The sequence below is a fragment of the Acomys russatus genome, chromosome 28 (genome assembly GCF_903995435.1).
Source record: "Acomys russatus chromosome 28, mAcoRus1.1, whole genome shotgun sequence".
Taxonomy (NCBI): Eukaryota; Metazoa; Chordata; class Mammalia; order Rodentia; family Muridae; genus Acomys; species Acomys russatus.
The window spans coordinates 18633363-18656685 of record NC_067164.1 but is presented as its reverse complement, the minus strand read 5'-3'; the positions used below and the strand labels follow the sequence as shown (position 1 = coordinate 18656685).

Here is a 23323-nt window from a genome sequence, read left to right as displayed (position 1 = left end):
AATCCTTCATCTGATTAGCACAGATAAAGGGAACTTGGGTTCTAATCTAGTTTATAAACCAAATAGCTGGTTTTGAGCTTTGGGTTTTTTAAGTTCATGTAAGTAAAAATGTTCACCTTGGCTTTTCTTCTGATTATAATATACAAAACACTACAGTACAGTACAACCCAACCCAACACTGATGGGACAGTGTCATGGTTTGAGTGTGCAATGTCCTCCTTGGGCTCATGTGTTTGAACACTTGGCCCCAGAGTATGGTGCTATTTTTGAGAGGCTGTGGGTCTAGATAGAGGAAGTGGGTTGTAAGGAACCGGTCTATAGGGCCCAGCCTCACTTCTCACCTAAGAGCTCTGTTCCTTGGCAAGTGCCAATCAACAAGCAGCTCACTCGCATGCTCACTGGTCTCCCTGCCAGGCCCTCCTCACCACGATGGGCTGTTACTTGCTCAACCCCATTAAATCTCTTCTGTAAGGCACTTTGTCACACTGATGAGAAGGGTGATCCACTTTGGCTCTGAGGTTTCAGATGGGAGCAATACTGGATACTGGATTAGAAACCGTTCAGAGTACACTTTGGCCCCTTAATGTCTACATTTTGCCTGTGTGCTGAAAACGTAGGAAAGGCTGACGAGAAAATAACAGACTGGCTGATTTGGCAGAAGGAGGCTTCAGTACAGCAGAGAGCTCGGGAGTAGCATGGTTACTACTGGCTGCTCTTAGCCGGGTTTATAGCCAGAACCAGGAACCTGGGGAATACAAGGCAGCAACGTGGGTGTTGGTCGGGAGCAGGAAAGAGGGAGCAGTAAGACTTAGAAAATATAGTTTGGCAAGAGAAAGAGCACGTGGCTTGTGGCTGCTGGTGCTGACACTGGGAGGTGGCAGGAGTAGTGTAGGTCTCCCGTTAGTGTAGGCACACCCAGAGAGACGCTCTTGTGTGTAGCCTGAATATGAAGTGTCATCCATAGGTTCATGTGTCTGAACACTTGGTTACTGGTGCTGTCTTGGGAAGGTTGTAGAACCTTCGGAAGGCAGAGCCTTGCTAGAGGATGTGGGTGGCTGAGGGAGGGCCTTAAGACTCTAGCTGGCCACACTCCCTATTCACACTGAGCTTCCTGCCTGTACCTACAACGCGGCCAGCCTCCTGCACCTGCATCCGTCCTTTCCTGCCTCTTGCCATGCCTTCCTCATCATGATGCAGCGTACTCTTCTGATACAGTAAGCCAAAATTACCTTTCTCCATTAAGTTGCTTTCGGTGGAGTGTCAGAGGAACAGGAAGTAACTGAGGAGCTACTCTTCCTCATTTCCCCTCTGGGCACGAGGTGAGCAGCTGAGCGCGCAACACCAATGTCACTTCCTGCCCTGCCGCAACCAGCCCCAAAGCAGCAAGGACTGAAATGTTCTCAGCTGAGAACTGAAATAATCCATCTTGTTTATTTATTATAGACAGTTTATTTATTATATTCATCTTACTGCATATGCAGCCCAGACTGGCCTGAAGTAGCAAGCCTGCCGCCCTGGGCACAGAGCACTGAGATTACAGGAATGTGTCCGCATGCCTGTCAGAAGCCAGCTCTTTATAATCTCATTTTTTCCAGCATCTGTTATAGTGATTTAAAAACAAAAAAACAAAAACCCGAACAGTATAGCTATGCAAGATTTTGTCAGATAAAAGCCTGTGGGAAATGGAAAGGAAGGATATCCAGGCAGAAGAAATAGTGTGACCAAGATGGAGAAACACAAAACATGGCACGAAATGGCATAAGCAACACCATCAGCTGGTAAGATGACAAATAGGGAGACAGGTACCAGATGGAGGTAAAGAGAGGTAGAGCCTGATCAGAAGTGTTGGCTTCATGTTACGCCACAATAAAAAGATGGGGGGCTGGAGAGATGGCTTAGAGGTTAAGAGCACTGTCTACTCTTCCAGAGGTTCTAAGTTCAATTCCCAGCAACCACATGGTGGCTCCCAACCACCTGTAAGGGGATCTGATGCCCTCTTCTGGCCTCTAGGTATATGTGCAGGCAGAGCACTGTATTTGTAATAATAAATAAATAAATATTTCTTAAAATTTGACACATATAAGCCAGGTGTGGTGGCACACACCTTTAATCCCAGCACTAGGGTGGATCTCTGTGAGTTCGAGGCCAGCCTGGTCTACAAAGTGAGCCCAGGGCAACCAAGGCTACACAGAGAAACTCTATCTCAAAACAAAAAAACAAACAAAAACCAACCAAAATTTATTCTTAAAAAATCATAATAAAACAAACAAACAAAAAACAGTTCATCAAAACCAAGTTTTAAAATAACTGGAACCCAAATAAAAAGAACAGTCCAGGTTTGGTGGCAGAGCAGCTGAAAAACAGGAAACTTCTAGAACCCCAGTTCCCATCCCTACCTACCAATATTTCCATAATAAATTTTACAACAGGGAGGAGTTTCGCCACCACCGCAGCCAGCTAACAGAGAACTTACCATTAGAAGGACAGTAAGAGTGATCTCTATTCACTTTCATAGGACAGGATGCCAGAAAAAACCTGAAAAACCAGCCCTGTGGTTGTTGGCATCAAGGGCATATTCTGAATGTGCGCACTTCAGATTTTCTCTCACCGTTTATGTGGCATAGCAATGACTAGCAATCATCATGAAAACCAATGTGCAAGTCAGCCAGAGCCCTAGGACTTCACCCAGGCAGTTCCGGTCACTTGTTCTTTTCCACGGCATACTGCCTGAGCCAAGGCATACCTGGAGGCAGGCACTGGGTTAAATGTAAGCGACAGAACTTTAAAATCACAATTACACACGGGTAAAAGCAGGATGCAGAAGTCTGCGAGAAAGGGAAGTGGCCACTCTCAACTAGGCTGGAGTACAGCCATTCTCAGACGGCCACTGCAGTCACCACTTCCTTCCATGGACAAAGATGACCACCGCTGCCTGGCTAACTGGGGCATTTTCACGCATCTGTCATCATACCTTGTTTAAGGAGAGGGCCTGATCTTCTCCTTTAAAATTGAGAAGATACTCAGAAGTTCGTGCTCTCTCTCTCTCTCTCTCTCTCTCTCTCTCTCTCTCTCTCTCTCTCTCTCTCTCTCTCTCTCTCTCCTTTCCTTGTTTTAAGAGGTGGGGGGGGGATGGGTGGGGGAGGGACTTCCCACACACGCTGAAGAAAGAACCCCCAAACCTGTGGACATCTTAATAGAACCCTTTAATGCTTAAGAGCAAGGAGTTGGAGGTGGAGGAGGAGGTGTGGGGGGAGGGGGAAGGGTGGAGGTGAAGAAGCCAGGTACCAAGACCAAAAGCAGACCTGAGCATCCAGGGACCGAGATCCACAGAAGGTGTAGTGCCCATGTCATGGGACGCTTACAGTAGAACAAGAAAAGGGAAATCCAGGAACCTTTGGAATTATGACTGAGAGAAAGCTTCACCCAAACACCCCTCAGGGCATGAACTACACAAGTCCAGGAGGCTCAGTGACATTTCCACAGTACAGAAGACCAAATGAAGAAACAAGAAGGCCCATCACAGCCAACCCTGAATCCATAACTCACAGAGGTAACCCTACCACAAATAAATAAAAAAGAGAGGTATGGAGATAGGAAGGGGGCTTTAAGGCGAGGAGATAGGATGATGGAAGAGAACATGGTTAAAATACATTATACAGCCAGGCGTGGTGGCGCACGCCTTTAATCCCAGCACTTGGGAGGCAGAGGCAGGTGGATCGCTGTGAGTTCGAGGCCAGCCTGGTCTACAGAGCAAGTCCAGGACAGCCAGGGCTACACAGAGAGACCCTGCCTCGAAACCCTCCCCCCCCCAAATATATTATATGTACCTTGAAATGTACGTAAATGAATAAAGTAACGGTAAAAGCTTAAAGGACAGAATTCACCCATGGAAAAGCGAAGGTAAGAAAGACACACAACATCCCCTCAGAAGCTACGTAAGCAAGAAGGGAGCAGAGTGATGTGTCAACTGCTGAGAGGGAAGGCAGTGGTAGGGGGGACTGTGAGCAAAGTATGATGAGAGATATGCATGAAAATGCCCTAATTAGCCAGGTGGTGGCGGTGCACGCCTTTAATTCCAGCACGTGGGAGGCAGTGGCAGGCTGACATCTGTGAGTTTGAGGCCAGTCTGATCTACAGAGTGAGTTCCAGGGCAGCCAGGGCTATACAGAAAAACCCTGTCTCAAAAAAAAAAAAAAAAAAAAAAAAAAAAAAAAAAAAAAAAAAAAAAAAGAAAAGAAAAAGAAAAGGAAAAAAGAAGGAAGTAAAGAAAGAAAGCACCCTAAATAATACCACTATCTTGTATGTTCAGTAAAAGAATTATAAAAAAAAAATTGTAAACAAATAGGCAAACTAAGAAAAAAACAGAGTGCAGAGAAAAACTTACCAGCCTAGAGCTCTGTACTATGTGGACCGTCTTCAGAAGTGAAGGAGAAGGCAGGCACAGTGGCACGCTCCTATAATCCCAGCACTTGGGAGATGGAGGCAGGAGACGGAGGCATTATGGCTATCCTCTGGCTACAGAGAGAGTTTGAGGTCAAGGCCAGCCTGGGTTACGTGAGACTTCGTGAAGGAGAAGGCAGGTATGGGGGTACTGACCTCGGGGGAGCTGCCTGTGAGGGGCCATCCTGCACTGCACAGTAAGCAAGAAATACTTTCAGATAGGCAAAACTCGTCATCAGAAAAGACGGAGCTAGAGCAGGGCCTTGATCTACAGCAGAGCGTCAAGGAGTGAGGAGAAGCAAAAGGAAACTTCCTTTAGTTTACACACAGATTGGGAATGCTTGGAGCAGTGGGCGGGCTTGGCACCTCGTCCTCTGGCCCCGCCCCTCCTCCCAGGAGCGCAGTTCTCAAAGTCCCTGGGAGCTGCACTTGCTGATTTGAATGAGATAAAGGAGTGGTCAGAACCTGGCGTGGTGGCACACACCTTTAATCCCAGCACTCCGGAGGCAGAGGCAGGCAGATCGCTGTGAGTTCGAGGCCAGCCTGGTCCACAAAATGAGTCTAGGACAGCCAAGGCTACACAGAGGAACCCTGTCTCGAAAGACCAAACAAACAAACAAAAAAGGGATAGTCTGGGTAGATAAGCCAAGAGAAAGTGGGTAGCCCGAAGACAGTAAACAGAGGCTGGAAATCCCTACACAGAAGCACTAACGTTACACCGGACTGTGTAGGGTGTTGGATGAGGGTGAGACAAGTAGCCGAAACTTAACACGTAGTTGCTTATTTTTCTTTTAAAAACAGATATTCTTGGGAAGCTAAAAAAAAGAAAAAAAAATCTAGGATAATTATGGCGCGCGTCTGAGGCCAGCAGGGACTACATAGTGAGTTCCAGGTCAACTTGGGCCACAGACTGAGAACTTATCTCAGGAAAACATCACCACCAACAACCAACAAACAAGCAGAAAGAGCCTGCCAAACAAGGAACAGCAAAGAGACAAGAAAAGCAAACAAAAACCCAGATACAACACACTATCAAAAGGACATCAGAAAAAGGACCGTGAGTTAGATCCCGAGTCTCTGTTCCAACCGCGTGCACTTACCATGTGGCAAACAGAACCATCCCTCAGAGCAAACCCCTGGCTAATCTGGTACCACATTGGCTGGCTTGCTCTACCCAGGGTGGTGGGGCACCCCTGATTCCCTTCTTGAGCAGGTGAGCCTGCAGTTAAAAGGCTGGAACCGCCAGTGCTCACAGCAGGTGGGAGGAGCCCCACTTCTCAAGTCACCTATGCAAATGGACCGATTAAATTTCAATTCCTGCTCGGAGGGGGAAGATGGAGGAGAAGGAGGAGGAGGAGAAGAAGAAGAAGAAGGAGAAGAAGAAGAAGAAGAAAGAGTGGTCCTTGGTATTTTTCCTTGCATCCTGGACAGCGGCACACTGTTTTGAAATGCTGTGGGCAGGAGGGGAAAGGAGGGCAAGGAAAATCTCTGCTGGAGGATGCATCAAAAGTGAAAGCAGGAAGCCTCCTCCCCGTGCCAGAGTGCTCACTACCTCGGCATTTGAAGCATCAGCTCTGGTGCCCGCTCATTAGGGCCTGAGACATTATCTGGAGGGCAGCAGGCAGGAGGCAGCTGGGGACAGGACTCCCTGCAAAGAGAAACAGGAAGGGCCAGAAACAGGGCACTGGAGTTCAGAAGGTGCCATTCCTTCACCTTGATTTACCTCACAGGGCAGCGGCTGTTTGATGGAGACAGTTATTCTAATGGTGGAAAAGGACGGAGAGGGAGGCACTGGAGTGGAAAATCCTCGGCTGTAAGCGAGAGTAACTGGTCTTTGTTACTGGCTCATTACCAGCCACCCTGAGGCAACGCTGCACAGACAATTTAGGGAGATATTTCTGTCAAGACAGGTGAGGCCATGAGGATTCGCTCTTCCTCACACTGGAAATAACAGCAGAGGCAGGGGGATCAAAAGTTCTTGTTGGCTTAGGATGCATACTAAGACCATACTTCAAACAAACCAGTGCTAAGCACTGTCCTTCTGTCTCTCCACAACAGGAGTCTCATGATGCGGCTTGGGGTTGCCTTGAACTCAAAATCCCCAGGCCTCAGCCATCAAAGTGCTAGGATTACTGCTGTGCTGAAGGGGGGGTGGGGGTGGGGGGAGGCTGGACTGCTACATGGAGAAGGAGCGAGACAGAGTTCTGCACTCTTGCATCTGGTCCATGAGGCGACCCCAGAAGTTTCCAGTTTTCAAAATTACAGTCCAGGCCTCAGTGCCGTATTCACTGCTAACCCCCTGCATCAGCACTTGTTTGGTAAGACAAAGAATGATAAATATATCATTCTTTGCTTTCTGTACCAGGGAGAACAAAATAATGGCACTTCACCCCTTTGTATGTTTCAGAGTAGAATTTAGACCAGGGCCTTATGGCCAAGACTGAGACATTCTGAAACAACAACATAAATAACAGAGGGTGGGATTATCACCCATGAAATAAAATACATACGAAGTCCTCACTGACACAAATCAACCACCAGAAAAATCAGATGGGAGAGGGAAAAAAACAAACAAAACAAAACAGTATTTCCCTACAGAAGAATTCCAATGAATAAATGTAGAAGGAATGAAAGAAATATGGGATAGCTTCTAGAACATTCAACAGACTTTAAAGCTAGCAAGAAGTCTGAAGAGAAACAGGGCAGTGCATATGTTATCATTAATAATGAGATGGTACACAACAGACATGAATATGGAGAGATTTATTGTAGAAAGGAGAGAGGGAAGAGGGAGGGACACCCCAGGGGACAGAGAAAGAGAGAGAGAGAAGGTGGGGGGGAGAGAGCCAGAGAGAGCGTGAGAGAGCGCCAGTCAGTTACTGCGCTATATCTGGTGCTTCCGGCACACACCTGGTGGCGGGCAGCAGATGATGACATCAGAGGTTTACCAAGCAACCTCGAGGCAGGCAGCTTATATGCCAACAGCATACAGCCTGAATGTTACTCTCGATGTAATTATGAATCGCAAAGGGACAAACAGTGCCCCTCACAGTGGAAGAACATGGGGACTTCACCATAACCACGTAACCAAAGTTGCCACCAGCCCGTAATGAAACATTAACATAATGTGAGCCCCGATGCCAGGTGCTAAGAGAGACACACATCATTTGAATGGCGCTGCCAAAAAATGGCTAAGCCTCAACTTCATCGTAAGGAAACGCCAGATACCTCCAAATCAAAGGCATTCTGCAAAGTACCTGGCCACCTCCTTTAACAATATCAAAGTCACTGCTGTATGTAGGAGGTGGCGTCATGGGCAGCGTTTGACAAGCGTCCATGATATCCAAGGTTTAATCTTCTTCAATAAGGGCAGAATGGCAACAATCTGGCAACCACAGACCACAGTGCACAGGCAGAGAGATGTGAAAACTGTAAGACAGCACATTCCTAAACAGAAAAGGCGAGTTGGGGGACAAGGGCAATCTTCATAAGGGCTGCTATTCCTAAAGTCTTAAATGTCTTAGTATCAACAATCGCTAGGGCCAGCTTCTTACTGTACTAACATTAGGGAAAGCTGGGTAGCAGGTGTGTGGGAAATTACTAGCACAACTTTACAAGTCTAAAATGATTTCGAAATAAGTAAGAGCTAAAGCAATTAGAGGTTAAGATGGGAATATAGCTGGCTGAGAGCCACTCCTTTTTTTTTTTTTTTTTTTGCTTTCCGAGGGTTCTGCTTGTGTAGCCTTGGCTGTCCTGGACTCCCTTTGTAGACCAGGCTGGCCTTGAACTCATGGAGATCAATTCAGTCTGGCTGGATTTGCAATCACCTGGAAGACCCAGCTCTGGGCATACCTGCGAGGATGTTCCCAGAGTTAAGAAGGGAAGACCTGGGTTGGAGAGGTGGCTCAGCGGTTAAGAGCACTGTCTGCTCTTCCAAGAGGTCCTGAGTTCAATTCCCAGCAACCACATGGTAGCTCACAACCATCTATACTGGGATCTGATGGCCTCGTTTGGCCTGCAGGTGCACATACAGATAGAGCACTCATACATAGAAAAAAATCTTTAAAAAGGAGGAGGAGGATGAAGAGGAGGAGGAGGGAAGACCGACTCTGAATAATGGGCTACACCAAACTGAGTGGGATTCGGAACTGATTTTAAAGATGGAACAGAGGAGAAGGAGAGCTGAGCAGGGACATTCACTTCTCTCGGCTGCTCCCACTCCTGCTGCTGCGCCTCTGCTGCTGCCATAGCAGCTGCCACAGCTACAGCAGCCTTCACTGCCACCTCCCCACCACAGGGGACTGGATCGTCAAACTGTGAAGCACAACAAGCTTCTCCTCCATAAAGGTGACCTTGGAGGACAGGGAAGAATTAGGAAGTAGCTGACCACAAAGTCTTATAACTAAAGGTTATGGAGACAAAGCACACACACACACACACACACACACACACACACACACACACACACACACACACACACACACATAAACTTCCAAGCGCACAGTAAAACCCCACCTGAACAGCTGGTGACACATGCAACACCCAACCAAGCTCGAGACCGTTTCTGTTTAAGGCGGATGCTTCAGTGCCTCAGGCTGGACTCGAGCTCTCTGAGGCTGAGAATGCCTCTGAACTTCTGACCCTCCTGCCTCCGCCTCCTCGGTGCTGGGATGAGAAACACCCTACCAAACGAGCTCTGTCCGCCCCCACCCAAAGCTCATGAGTTCTAAGGAGGAAATTATCTGTCCACCTGGCCCTGTCCATTCTCCCTCCACGGGGACAGCACTGCTGACTGTGCTGATGCGACAACTCTGACTAGATTTCTATTTGTTTGCTTGCTTGTTTGAGGAAGGAGCTTGCTATGTTGCCAACTTGGTCTTGAACTCCTGGACCTGACATATGCTCTCATTTTATTTATTTTATTTTATTTTATTTTATTGGTTTTTCGAGACAGGGTTTCTCTGTGGTCTTGGCTGTCCTGGACTCGCTTTGTAGACCAGGCTGGCCTCAAACTCACAGCCATCCGCCTGCCTCTGCCTCCCAAGTGCTGGGATTAAAGGCGTGCGCTACCATGCCCGGCTGCATGCTCTCATTTTTAGACTCCCCAAGGAGCTAAGATTACAGGCAGGTGCGCAGAGCGGTGCCCAGCATCCCTGGCCAGCTTTAAAGATTGTTGGCTCTTTAAATGCATCTACCAGGCAGATTTCCTTAAGTTCATCTATCTCGTTCAACTTTTCAAGGATTGCTTTACAAAATATTTCCTGTGTTTATGTCTTCGTGTGTGTGTGTGTGTGTGTGTGTGTGTGTGTGTGTGTGTGTATGTGAGAGTGTGAGAGAGAGAGAGAGAGAGAGAGAGAGAGAGAGAGAGAGAGAGAGAGAGAGCGCACACAAGCAAAATGTATGAATGTGGAGGCCAGAGAAGAACATAAATTGTTGTTCTGCCTTTTTGTGAAGACATTCTCCAACATAGCTCAGTGGGCATGAAACTCACAGATATCCAATCTCTATCCCCCTGCCTACTGGGATTAAAGGCACATACCCTATACCCAGCCTGAATTCCTACTCTTTTTAAAAAAAGGATATTTATTTCTTTATTATATGCGAGTGCTCTGACCATGTACACCTGCATGCCAGATCTCATTATAGATGGTTCTGAGCCACCATGTGGTAGCTGGGAATTGAACTCAGGACCTCTTCTTTTTGCTCTCCCAGTGTTGGCCAAGAGTCCTACCAATATCCCTACGTGGCCCACAGCAGTGTCCCTGGAAATTGTCCTTGTCCTTTCCCATGCCCGGATCTGCTCTTTGTTCTGTCTCCCCACTTGTCTGTCTCATCGCTTGTCCTGCAGCACCTACTCCGTTCAGGATCTGGAACATTCTCTCACCAGGTCAGAACAGCCGTCCGAATGAATGACAACTTCCTGACCACAAGGTTCTGCCAGTGCCTCAAGATTCACCTACACGGTCCAGCAAATCACATGGTTTGGAGTCTCTGCACCGTGAAGACACAAGGTGACCAGACGGAGCAGCGATGGCCTTAGAACTGCCTCTGCCTGTTCCGGAAGCGAGCCTGCTTGATGGTTCTGAGGAGCTCAGCCTGTGCTCACCCTATCCCTGCCCACCAGACAGCTGGCTTCTCTGCTCTCTGGCATGTTCAAACTACTTTTGAGTATCTTTTTTTTTTTTTTTTTTTTGGTTTTTTGAGACAGGGTCTCTCTGTATAGTCTTGGCTGTCCTCGACTCACTTTGTAGACCATGCTGTCCTCGAACTCCCAGTGATCCAACTGCTCCCAGCCTCCCAAGTGCTGGGATTAAAGGCGTGCGCCACCAACGCCTGGCTTTTGAGTATCTTTCTTAAAATGGAATATAATAAAGAATCTTGATATAAGCATCAAATACAACTGCTGTTTCAGTACATAAAACATAACAGATACTTCAATGGTTATATTTGTATCGTATTCATGGAAAATCCAAACAAGCAAATCTACATTGGCAGATCCAATCTCTCTGTCTCTAAAACAGGTTCTCACTATGTAAACCCAGGCTGGCCTAGAACTTGCTATGTAGACCAGGCTAGCCTTCAACTCATAGTGAGATTCACCTGCCTCTGCCTTCTGAGTACTGGACTTAAAAGTATGCCACTATAACAGTCCAAAATTCACATTTCTAATGTCTAATAGCACAGCGACAGAACACTTGCCGTTATGTTTCAAGACTGTGAGTTCAAACCCAAGGCCTAAAACAAACAAGATTGTCATCCTTCTCAACGTCAACCTATGTGACGCCCTTGTTGAGCCCGTTCCCCCTCCTACCAGCCTGTGTCTTTGGCCATCTTTGCTCCCCAAGGCCCTCTCCCGAGGGTGGGCCAGGCTTCCCTTCCACAGTGCCCAGTGTTGCCCTCCATGCCTCCTACCTCTGCTTTAGGCGAAGTTTCACTCCTCCCGACCACGTCGCTTTCCGGTGCTGGGGACCGCAGTTGAGCAGCTCTGAGCTAAGGGAGTTAGAGGCACCAGGATCTGCGTGGCCCGGGTCTGCACACACATCTCTGTCAAAAGCCAGAAAACAAACAGCTGAGTATGATGGGCTTTAGAGCGGGGAGCACAAATGAACCTCATTGGGAAATACACAATTGAGGACTGGAGCCAGAACCAACAGCTGAGCTAACGCAGGAGTCACACCCAGTCTGTATGGCCAAGCTCTCTGTCCTAAGGAGCAAACTTACAGAGGTCTTCTACCCTGCCTGCCTATGTTTCTGTGGCTAGTTAATGCTATTTATTTCTCTGAAAGATGCATTGGTTGTTTCTTCTTTCTTTTTTGGTTTTTCAAGACAGAGTTTCTCTGTGCTAGCCTTGGCTGTCCTGGACTCACTTTGTAGACCAGGCTGGCCTCGTACTCACAGAGGTCTCCTGCCTCTGCCTCCCGAGTGCTGGGATTAAAGGTGTGTGCCACCACGCCCGGCTGTTGTTTCTTATGTTTTGCAGTCCTGGGACTTTGGATGCAGTTCCGCCATAAGACACTTACCCAGCATGCATGAGGCCCCGGAAGTGCAGTCCTATAGGTTGAACCCAGGGTTCTGTGCATGCTGGACAAAGGCTGTACCCCTCAGCCACATTAACTGTTAGGGCTCGGCAATGACAGACAGCTGAAAGCTGGACTTGCCGAGCCAAACCATCGCACTGTTTCCCTGGAGCCAAGTCCTGGTTTCACTTCTCAGATGTGAGGGGCGTAAGCATCAAGTGCAGTACCCCTGCTCTGCTCAGTGGGCGGCAACTCAGGAGGAACACGGTTCAGACTGGTCAGAGTCTACCATGTTGGAAGGCAAGCCTTTTGTTCACTCATTCCAATCCAGCGCCCTAACCACTGGCCCAACCTCACCCCCATAACTCCTCTCCTCCACACTCCCACCGAGTCTGAGGAAAAAAATGAAGCCCCGCATTTCCGATGCCTTCTGCTAGGGAAAAGGCATTATTACTCCTCAGGAGAGGGTTGGGTCTAGGATTCCCAAACACCCTTGAAGTAGCCTCTTTATCACACTGGCCCCTGACTCAAACTCTAAAGTGGTTTTGAGGTATATAAATGTGAATGTGTGTGTGTGTGTGTGTGTGTGTGTGTGCGCCACAACACACCCATAGCCAAACGACAACCCCAGTGAGTTGGTTCTTTGCTTCCCTCTGGCTGCCATGGTCTCTCGTTTCTACTGTGCTGTGTGTTCCAGGGTACCTAGCTTGGTTGTCAGAGCTGTGCAGCAAGTGAGCTCTCTCACCTGCTGAGCCATCTTGACAACCCGATCCCCCCCAAGTCCATCCCCCCCCACCAGTGGACTTTGTATTTGCAGTTTGTCTTCAAGGGTTTTTCTAAGCATCTGATCGAGATCCAAGGGCTGGACCTATGAGAGGCGAGGAGAGGCCAGGCGCGCCGCCTCTGCATATGCCTTGGCCAAAAGGGGAGGATTACCAAGCAGCTGTCAAGATTAAGCCTGTCCATCTGGCCTCCTATTTCCTAGAACACAGAATGAAGTCAAAGAACATTCCTTCTCAAACCCGAAGACAAATTAAAAAAAAAAAAGAGCTTTTTAATACAAGGGTACTGGAGAGGTGCTCAAGGACTCTGCTGGGGTTTTCTGCTCTTAAGGCGCAGTGTTTCTCTTTACCTTAGCCGTGGCCTGGATAGGTTCTGAAGGTGTCTCCTAAGGACTCATGGCCTCTGTAGAGAGGCCAGACATTTAGGAGTCTGTATCACAAGGGCGAGGGGGTGGGGTGGGGGGGACAAGGGGGGGTGCGGGGGGGGGCCGGTGAGGCAGGAGCATTCATAGTCCTGCCCGTGTTAAAGTGGGCTGTTGTACAGACGGACTTGGCCCTTGACTCCATGCCTACCTTTCTGTATTGCAAGGTGGCCTTTTACTGCTGATCTACACACCCAGCCTTGATACCATCCCACAGGATATGGCGAAGCCTTGAGGGCTCTTGCCAGAGCCCAAACCAGGAAACCTGCCCCAACTTGGGACTTTGAGCCTCTAGAACTGTAGGCTTACTAAAACTCTTCTCTTTATCAAGCTAGTCTGCCTTAAAGTAACGCCAAACTGGACTCTATGCTTAGTTGTATCTGTGCGACCCCACCTCCTATATTCCTCAATATAATTCTAAACTTGGAAGTTTAAGGCTTCATGGAGGTTATGTCAGTTATGACACTGATGGCGCCGAGCCAGGAAAGTGTGGGCCTCAGGCTCCTCAGCTGCAGGGAAGGCAGAATAAGGGACCGTGCACAAGGGCTAAACCCACAGCGCAGGAGGCTGAGTCCTGACCAGCTTGGGTGACGCTGCCCTGCTACACGTGCGCTCTTTCGTCCAGAAAGCGGACGCAATGGAGCTGCTCTTTGCATAGGGTTGTTGAGACGCTGCTGGAACACAAGGAAAATATTTAGAACAGAAGCCCAGGGCACATTAAACACTGAGCAATGTAGCTGTTAATATCATACCTGTCTTGGAGAGTCACTCCAGATAACGTATATCAACTGTCTGGCATACTGCCCACGCATGCTGTGTGCGTAATAACCCTTCTGTTTTCATTTTTGTTCACAAATATCTGTATTTTGGAGCTTCTTCGGTGGTCACACAAAACAGCTGCAACTAAAAAAGCCTGATTTATGTGGTGAGGGAGATAGGACGAGCCTTGGCCAGTGCAAGTTAAAAGGCCAAAACCTTTCGCACCTCACTTAGCAAACCTTGCAGGAAGGCTAGGTGTGGTAGCTCAGGCTTTTAATCCCAGCACTCGGGAGACAGAGGCAGGTGGACTGCTGTGAGTTCGAGCCCAGCCTGGTCTACAAAGTGAGTCCAGGACAGGCAAGGCTACACAGAGAAACCCTGTCTCGGAAAAACCAAATACACACATGCGCGCAAGCCTTACAGGACCCGAGCAGCACCGGTCAGGCAGACAATTAGCTTAAGACGAGGTGCAAAGCAGACTCAAAGAAACTCCTCCATTCAACACCCTGATGCAAGGATTTTATGAATGCAGAAAGCAAGAAAATACCTCCCCAACAGCCAGTGAGCTGGAGAAGAGCTTGCTGCTGGGCCTGATGGCCTGAGTTCCATTTCCAGGACACAGATGGTGGGAGCAGAGACCCGACTTCTGCAAACCATCCTATGTTTTCCCCCTCACAAGTAAACACAATTAAAAAAAAAAAAAAGCAGAGTAAACCAAAAACACCACCCTTCAGGACCACCCACTGGCACCATCCACTCTACCACAAAGGACTGGACTTTTCCTTTCCAGATCTCCCCCCCTAAACCTTATGTCCTCTATTGGAGAAAAACATCCATAGCCAGGCCTTCCAGAAAGCCTTTGTGGCGCTTAATAACTTCCTCATTTTTTACTTAAACCGCAATTGTTGGCTCTGTCCTCTCTGTACAGTGGCTGAGACGCTAAGCTCAGGTCCTTTTGTTTTCCCTGGACACAACTAGAAACAGAGAGCCACAGGCTGTGGGTGTCACAGGCTCTGGCTGGCCAGGAAGACTAGCCAATGAGAGAAAGACACAAGCACAGGACACTAGTGATCATCTTATCTTTTAAGGGTTTTTCAGTGGGCAGAGACCACTATGTTCTATTGAAAAGGAATGCCACAGTGGCTGTGGACGGAAGGCAGCTGCAGAATACTAGATGCTGTCAATTCAGCATTGCAGAATTATCTCTTTGCCTTCCTAGGTCTTATCTATACAGAGAACCATGTACCTGCATAGTAAGCCTCCGTCTGGACATTAAACTCAGGCTGTCTCCAGAAGGCAGGGCTCCCCACCCACCGCAGACTGCTCTGCTGACTGCTCTCACAACAGTAATTGACAGGGGCAGGCGCTTTGATCTCCTCCAGCAAGTCCTAATGGGGTACCACACGCCTCAGGCAGACTGTCCCAGGTCTTCCCTACGAAAGGACGTACATATGCTTTTCCATATGTTGTGAGTTGCCACCAAAAACTCCTTATGAAAGAGATTGTGAGGGAGGTCATTTTTCCCCCCAAGACTCATTTTCCAGGACCCACTGGGACACGGAAGTTGTGTATCTTGGTTCAGACCACACACGGGATTATATTCACTAGGGACTAAAATCCCAGACAAGCACTCACTCTTCTTTCTTTCTTTCAATTCGGCAGTTTCAAAAACTTTTGCTTATGCCACAAACTTCACAGATAAGAATGGTGGTGACAGGTCCACTAATTTAAAGTTACCAGAAGGAATTATTTTTTACTTAAAATACCCTGTAGAAGCCCCTGGAATCAGCAAAAGCGCTTCGAGGGAAAAACCCTGAAATGAACCACGTGGCTGTGCAGCCTCACGGGGCTAAGGCCAATTCCCCATTGGCTGGCATACACTCCCTCCATCCTTAGGCTTCAGCATTGACATCACTTCCGGCTGGACACCTTTCCTGACACAGCAGGGGTGAAGCAGGTTGAGTCCACTTCCCCTGCCCCTACCTCCTTGCACACAAGCACATCAAGGTGGGGGGCCTCCTCTTGTGGGTCCCTAAGATGAGCAGCCCACCGTGAAGCCTGGTACAATCGACCGGTATTGGTTGAGGGAATGGAGTAAAGTACCGTTACATGTTGAGCAAATCCACGGCCCGGCTCAGGAGTTAGAGCGACAGCATCGGTGAGGTGCCTCTGGGGGCTGTTTTTATGTTGTCTCTTCACTACTCTCTGGTCTTGGTATCCCAACCACGGCTGATGAACTAGGAATTAAGCCAAGCTAGGAAGGGTGAGCTGGGCTAAAAACGATTGTGACCTTCACCTACAGTGAGCTGTCGTAACATCGTTCTTCCTCATACTTAACACACAAGATATCCAGGTCAGCCACCTCCCTCTCTCTTTCTGTCTCCTAGGATGGGTACATTCTGCCCCCTTTGTATTCCCAACTCCTGAACACATGATGGCTGCTTTACTGTGTGGGGTTTTCATAGTGTCGTCCATTAGCCGCCTTCTGGACTGAGTTTAGGCTAAGACAAGAAGCCAAGGCCCCAGATCGTTCTGTTCCTGAGGCTCGTTTGAACACTGTAAAAACTACAGAAGAACAGTGGGAGCTGAAGCAGAAGACACGGAGACACGAGCCTATTAAAACAGCCTCTGAGTTCCTGGCTCGCACTGAGTTTAGGTTTTCTGTTTTGTCCTTAAAAGGGAAGAACCCTGGATACAAACCTTTACAACCCAAGGAAGGGCTCCATTTGCCTGCTGAGACCAGCCACTTCCTCCCCCGTCCACTGCCGCCCCATCTAATCCAGTGTCTCCGTAGCAGCCATCACAAGTGGTAGACGGAGCAGACAGTGCCCTCTCCTGATTTCTATTGCACTGTAACAAAGTGTTCCTTACTTCAGGCTCAAGGAACCAACTAGGCTGACTCCTGGCCATCCTTCAGCCTTTCCAACTTCGTCTCAGAAGCTTCTTCAAACCCACCAAGCTCTTTGCCACATTTTCCATCTGCTTGGGACAATCTCCTGGTTTCTTGCCTGGCTATTCCTTAGCCTTCAGGTTCCAGGTCAAAACATCACCCTTCACGGGCTGCCTTATCTGCTGTAAACAGTCTCCTACTTGGCACCTAACCTTTCCCCTCATTTGCGCCTATCGCTGCACAGAAGTGCTCACTCGTAGTACACACCATCTGCCTTGGCAAGCAGTGTGTTCGGCAAGGCAAGCCTCCCATCTGGCTTTTGTTCTTTTGAACCAACGCCACCTGAGGTGAGGTCAGCGTGGTAAAAGGCGGGTTGGATGCCCTTCTTGATGCATTTTGTGTGAGCCTTCCCAAATGAGGCTCTGTGCCTTAAACTCTCCATCACGTGTTAGGAAAAGGCAGGCTCTTCCTCTTTTCTTGTCACTGTCTACTTAGGCCGTGAGCCCTAGCTTTTGGTGCAGCCTTTCTTGGTGCAGCACTGACGGAAACTGGCCAAGACCTTTGCCACATGGCTGGCATGCTTTGGTGTACTGCTGTTGTCTGCTTGGAAGCAGCCAGAAGGCTTTTAGTAATTAAGTGGGCAGTGTATGTTTGTACAGGGCTAAGTCTGTCCTCAGAGCACAGAGGCGTTCCTTTGGGCTTATGCTGGGTGTATATGCATACTTGTCTCTTGACCATTTGCCTGACTTAAAAAAAAAAAAAACAAAAACAAAAACAAAAAAAAACACATTCTTCGTTTTCCAAGTCATGTTTTGATCTTCCTTCTGCTCCACGTCTTCCATGTCTCTCTGGCTGGTTATTTGCCCTTTGTCTTGGGCTAGCAAGTTCTTAGGGTCATTGTAATCCGTTCCCCAGCACTCCCCGCCTTCACCTTCCAGTCTCTGGGATGCTGACAGAGCCTGGACTCTTTGGTGCCTGGGGATGGTTTAAGAACTCCTGGCCTTCACGGACTTGTTCTTAAACAAAACATAGCTACTCTTCAATTTCTGGCTGCTGACCATGTGACCGTGGGTCAAAGGTTCCCCAGATATTGTCAACGCACTGCCCTTTCTCCAAAGGCTCCCTTGCTCTTATTGCTGACCCTTGGCTGCTTATCTATTTGAGGCTTAACCTTCCAGGTCACTGTCTCTTCATTACTTGACTTTTTTGCTTTTCTAATCATTCTTTGCGATCAGTCTGCATGGCCTCTGACTGTATGCTGGCCGTAGCCTCTCTGGTACTGTTAATCACAGGCATAGCACCGACAAGCTCTTAAAACCTCCTTGTCTTTCTGCTCATATGCCTCGTTCCCATGGCTTGGTTGGTGACAAGAGGGCCACACATAATCCCTCAGCCTTGGCTTGATGGTCTCTGCACATCTCAGGCCTGTGCCCACTTGCACCTGCTCTGTCTGCCTTCCCTTACTGCCCTGAAAGCATTTCAAATGGACCCATGCCTATAATCTGTATCACCAGCACTTAATATATTCTTTCTAAGTCTATAAGCTTTTCTATTTCTAGATGCCAGCCTTGTATAAAGATGGGAAAGGGATATAGTGTGTGTGTGTGTGTGTGTGTGTGTGTGTGTGTGTGTGTGTGTGTGTGTGTGAGTGTGTGTGTGCTCTGATATCAGAAGGCAACTGTGGGCATCCATTATCTCTTTCTACCATGTGGGTCCCAGGATTTGAACTCAGGTCATCAAACTTGGCAACATGCACCTTTATCCACTGAGCCATCTCTCCAGCCCTCGACTCCAATCTTTCTCCTCAGCAAGCCCTCTGGCACACCAAGCCTTAAGTAAAGACTTAAACCACCGTGGGCCCTGCTCAGGGGCTTACAGTTAAGTTGTTAAGATCCCTGCTAGGCTCTGAAAGCTCGAGCTTCAAATGCTCAGAGCCTAGGACTTGAATCAATCCTGACAAGTGTCGGGGTCTCACATGAGGATGGACAATGGGGGTGTTCCAGAGCCAGGTGCTGGAGTTCTCAATCTGACTCAATCGCCTTGGTCTCTAACCTTGGGCAGGACATTTTGTGTCTCACTTTGCTCCACTACAAAACAGGAATGATAATAGCCACTGAACTAAAATACAATTATAAGTAGATTGACAGGTAGAAAGCACTTTAAATAATGCCTGTCAAAATGTTAACTTCTTGAGATTTATGTGTATCAGGCACATGGTGTGTTAGCTTTCTGTCATTACATCTGAGGCAATAAATCTTTTTTTTTTTAAAGGCTTTATTTTGGCTCACTGCTTTGGACTAAGGTTGCTTGGCCCTGCTCTTTGGGTCCTACTGTAGCAAGCCATGGCAGGAGCAAGTGGCAGTGCTTAAGGGTAGGAAGGGAGAGGAAGGGGCTGTGGTTCCACTACATCCTTCAAGGGTATGGCCGCAGAGGGCTTCAGACCTCTTACTGGATTTTACTTCTTCAGGCTTCCACAACCCACCCCCCCGCCAGCACTCCATGGGGAACACTGACTTTAGGAGCACCAATGACCACTGAAAATAATTGGACATCAATCGGGGTTTCTGGGAAACTAGTGTCCTTGGGGGAAGTGATGTCTCCTGAGAAAACTCAATGAGTATCTTCTCCAACCTTCACTCTTCACTGGTCACGGGCAACACATTCACATCTCTGCAGCAGGCTGTAAATCCTTACACTAGTGCCGGGCACAGCTCAGGAAGCACATTCCCGAAACTTCTACTGGGCCCTCAAAAAATCCTAAAAGACACGTACAGCGGGAATTATTTATCTCCGTTTAAGAACATCATACAGAGCTCAGGAGGCAGAGGCAGGCGGATGGCTGTGAGTTCGAGGCCAGCCTGGTCTACAAAGCGAGTCTAGGACAGCCAAGGCTACACAGAGAAACCCTGTCTTGAAAAACAAACAAACAAACAAAAAAGAACATCATACAGGGGCAGATATTTGCTCAAGGTTAGTTGTATAGCTGGCACAGCAGTGTCCTTAGACAGGGCTAAGGGCAATTTTCATGCATTTAGTCTCTGAATCTCTCTTGGCTTAGGCTGCCATTGAACACCACACCCCTAAAAGTTCTGTGTAAAGAGTGGCAAACATTTAATACCCAAAGCTTCTCTGCAGAGAATGCAGAGGAGAAAAGGGAATGTTACTGAGATCCAAATGAGACTCCTCTCTCCCAAGGCCTGGAACAGTAATAGGGCCAGCATGAGATGGGCTGGCTCCCCCACTCCTACCCATAATATCCAGGTTGCATTCCTGCCTTTAGAATACTTCCTAACAATAGGAACTAGGTGCACTGCTGAAAATAATTAAACACATATTAAGATAGCTGGTTCTAATCCCAGCCCGCGGGAGGCAGAGGCAGGCGAATCCCTGTGAGTTCGAGGCCAGCCTGGTCTACAAAGCAAGTCCAGGACAGCCAAGATAACATAGAGAACCCCTGTCTCGAAAAACAAAAACAGCCAGGCGTGGTGGCGCACACCTTTAATCCCAGCACCAAACCAAACCAGGAACCAAACAAACCAAAACCAAAACAAAAACCAAAAGATAGCTGGTTCATTCTGAGACCCAGAGCCAGGCCACTTTTATACCCAGCCCAAGCATCCATTCAACTAATAGTCACTAAGAGCCAACCATGGAACATACTTGCGCTGAAGGCAAACAGATATGACTCCTCTGTGCAAATAAGTGTTCAATTATACATTTATAAACCCGATGGGTACTGTGGAAACAGGGTACAGGAGTCTTTGATCAAGCCCCTTCCTCTTCATCCATCCCTGGCTATGTATCTGCTTGCTTCTACTGGTCCTATGGAAAGCAGCTATTGCAGAGGCTGTAATTACTTTATGGAGTACTTTGAGCCAAGCTGGGCACTATCCCTCATCTTGGAGTATTCCCAATTGCTCAAGACAAGACATCGAAAACAAAGACAAAGAGAAGCAAAGGCTGTTGTCTAAGCCCTGACAGAAAAAGAATTCTTGCGGATGGCAAGGTCTATGTATGCTCTTAACGGCCACGTAAGAGTCTTGAACCTATTTGGGGGTTCTCTTCCTAGAGGTAACACCCAGTAAATATTTATCTAATAAGAACTCGCTTTCAGGGCCAGGAAGATGCCTCAGTGATGCCTGTAGTGCAAGCGTGAGGCTCTGAGTTCAGATCCCCAGCACTCATGGATAAGCTAACGTGCTACACCGCCCATCTGCAGTGCCAGGGTGGGAAGGCAGAGACAGTGGGTCCCTGGAGTTCAGCGGGCCACCAACAGTGCCCGTCTATGACGGAAACTGGGAAAGGGGCATATGTGACAAATTCTGATAAAAACAATGTCTGAGGCACAGCGTCAACTAGTGCTGAGCACTGTACATGCCCCTGGGGTCCAAGGCTCTGAGCTGGAATTGTGAGTTTCTGAGGCCCCGGTCTCTGTGAAAGACACATAGATCTGGAGCCGCAAGACATGTATTCTGGTTTGGGCTCTGCTCATTCCTGGCCATTGTTCTAGGAGCCTCAGAACTTTCTGTTTCCAAAAGAAAGAAAAGAAGGGGGTGGGGCACATCTACCTGTGCCATGACAGCTGCTAGAGCAGCCAGCTGATCAGCCCGGTCCACATAAGACAGACGGATGTGGGCATTCGCCATGGAGGCTGAAGACACTGGGGTCATGATGGACTCCGGCTCCTTAAAAAAGAGAAACTAGGAATGCCTAATGCACTTGGAGAGATACAAATAACCCCAAAGTGATAGGGGGTGCTTCGCAGCAAAGGACTGCTAACATCCTGCACTGTACATGGGCCCCTTGGAAGTGACTAGCACAGTGGAGAGAAGGAAACAGTCAAAGTCAAGGATACAGACTTAGCTCAGAGGAGTTAAATTTAGAGGCCGCCCGGGGCCTTAGGAATGATGAACAAGTGGGTACCCCTTCAGGACCATGTAGGGAGCTCACGAGTAGGGGCACAGGTTTTCTGTCAAGTCCTTCCCACTCAAGCTGTGAGTGAGATCCCTCTTCTCCGGCAGGAGAGCAAGGTGGAAGGACCAGGGCTCTGCAAGGGTCTCAGTGCAGTTTGCAGGAGCCAAGCTTTCCTTGTCCCACCCACATCCCAGCCGTAGACGTTTCTGAAGGAGTGGGGCGGACATTAAAATTATAAGTAGAGGACCTGAAGAGAAGATGGCTCGGAGCTTGAGAGAGCTGACTGCTCTTGTACAGGACCTGGTTTGATTCCCAGCACCTCCGTGGTAGCTCGTAACTGTCTGTAACTCTAGCTCCAAGGGGGCCGATGCTCTTTGACACACACTCAGGCACATACACACACTCAGGCACACACACACTCAGGCACACACACACTCAGGGACACACACACACCCTCAGGTACACACACACATAACACACACAATACAATATGATAAAAACTTTTAAACGTAAATGAAGGTTGTCAATCATGGAGAGGAAACAGACCCCTGGCTATAAACTCAGCACCAGCCGAGGAATCACGGCAAACCTGAGCTCACCAGCTCGTCTGAGATGGCGCCTAATCCTCACTTTGCGCAGGAGGATTACCGGGTTTTGGGAAGCCGCTCGCTTAGAAGCACTGTTTCTAAGCCCACGCCGAATGCATCTGTTTCCAAGATTCTTTCTGCTTCTGCAGGCTGTTTCTACTTGTCCCCATTTTTTTTACTCTTCTTTTCATTATTATGAATAATATAGCATGGGCTAAGATGCTCTCTGCCTGATCTTGAGTGTCTCTGTGCGCTGAAATTTCCGGGTCCAATGACATACACAGATTGCACAGCCTAATCTGAAAGTCAAAACTGTTCTCAAAACCAAAATTTCCTGACTACAGAGATCCACCCGCCATTGCCGCCTATGTGCCAGGGTTAAAGATGTGTGCCACCATGTCCAGCCCCTAAGTCATTCCTAGTGAGGGACATATGGCCCACATAACACACAGCAGGCCTCAGTTTGGCATGGCATTCTCAAAATACCATTTGAAAATATTATAGCTAACACCCGTGTGCTACTTTATGCTTTACAAAGCATTTTTACCTAGCAAATTTATTCTTTGCAACAATCTAGGGAGTGTTACAGGCTGCTGAAACACAGGGCATTTAACATATTTAGGGTCACAAAGAAATGGTAAAATAGAGACCTAAGTTCCAACAAGTCTCCACAGATGCCTTAACTACACTCTCCCTCCGGGCCACTGCCCAGGGGCTTCCTTAAGTATCTACAGGTTAGAAAGTTCTCAAGAAAACTGTCTTATCCTAGATCAGCAGTTTTCAACCTGTGGGTCATGACCCCTTTTGGGGTCAAATGACCCTTTCACAGGGCTCATATATTAGATATCACATATTATATTGCAATTCGTAACAGGAGCAAAACTACAGTTATGCAGTAGCAATGAAATGATTTTATGGTTGGGAGTCAGCCTGGCCATGAGGAACCGTGTTACAGGCTCACAGCATTAGGAGGGGTGAGAACCACTGCTCGGGAAAAGCCCGACGACTCCTC

General features: G+C 48.1%; 1 protein-coding gene across 1 annotated transcript in view; it reads right to left on the bottom strand.

Annotated features, from left to right (window-relative positions):
* The window catches only part of Shroom3 (shroom family member 3), a 117042-nt gene that overhangs the window by 37764 nt on the left and 55955 nt on the right, over positions 1-23323 (bottom strand). Inside the window, exon 2 of the mRNA XM_051170884.1 lies at positions 11353-11484. Coding sequence (XP_051026841.1) covers positions 11353-11484 — 132 coding nt within the window. The remainder of the gene's footprint in view (positions 1-11352; positions 11485-23323) is intronic.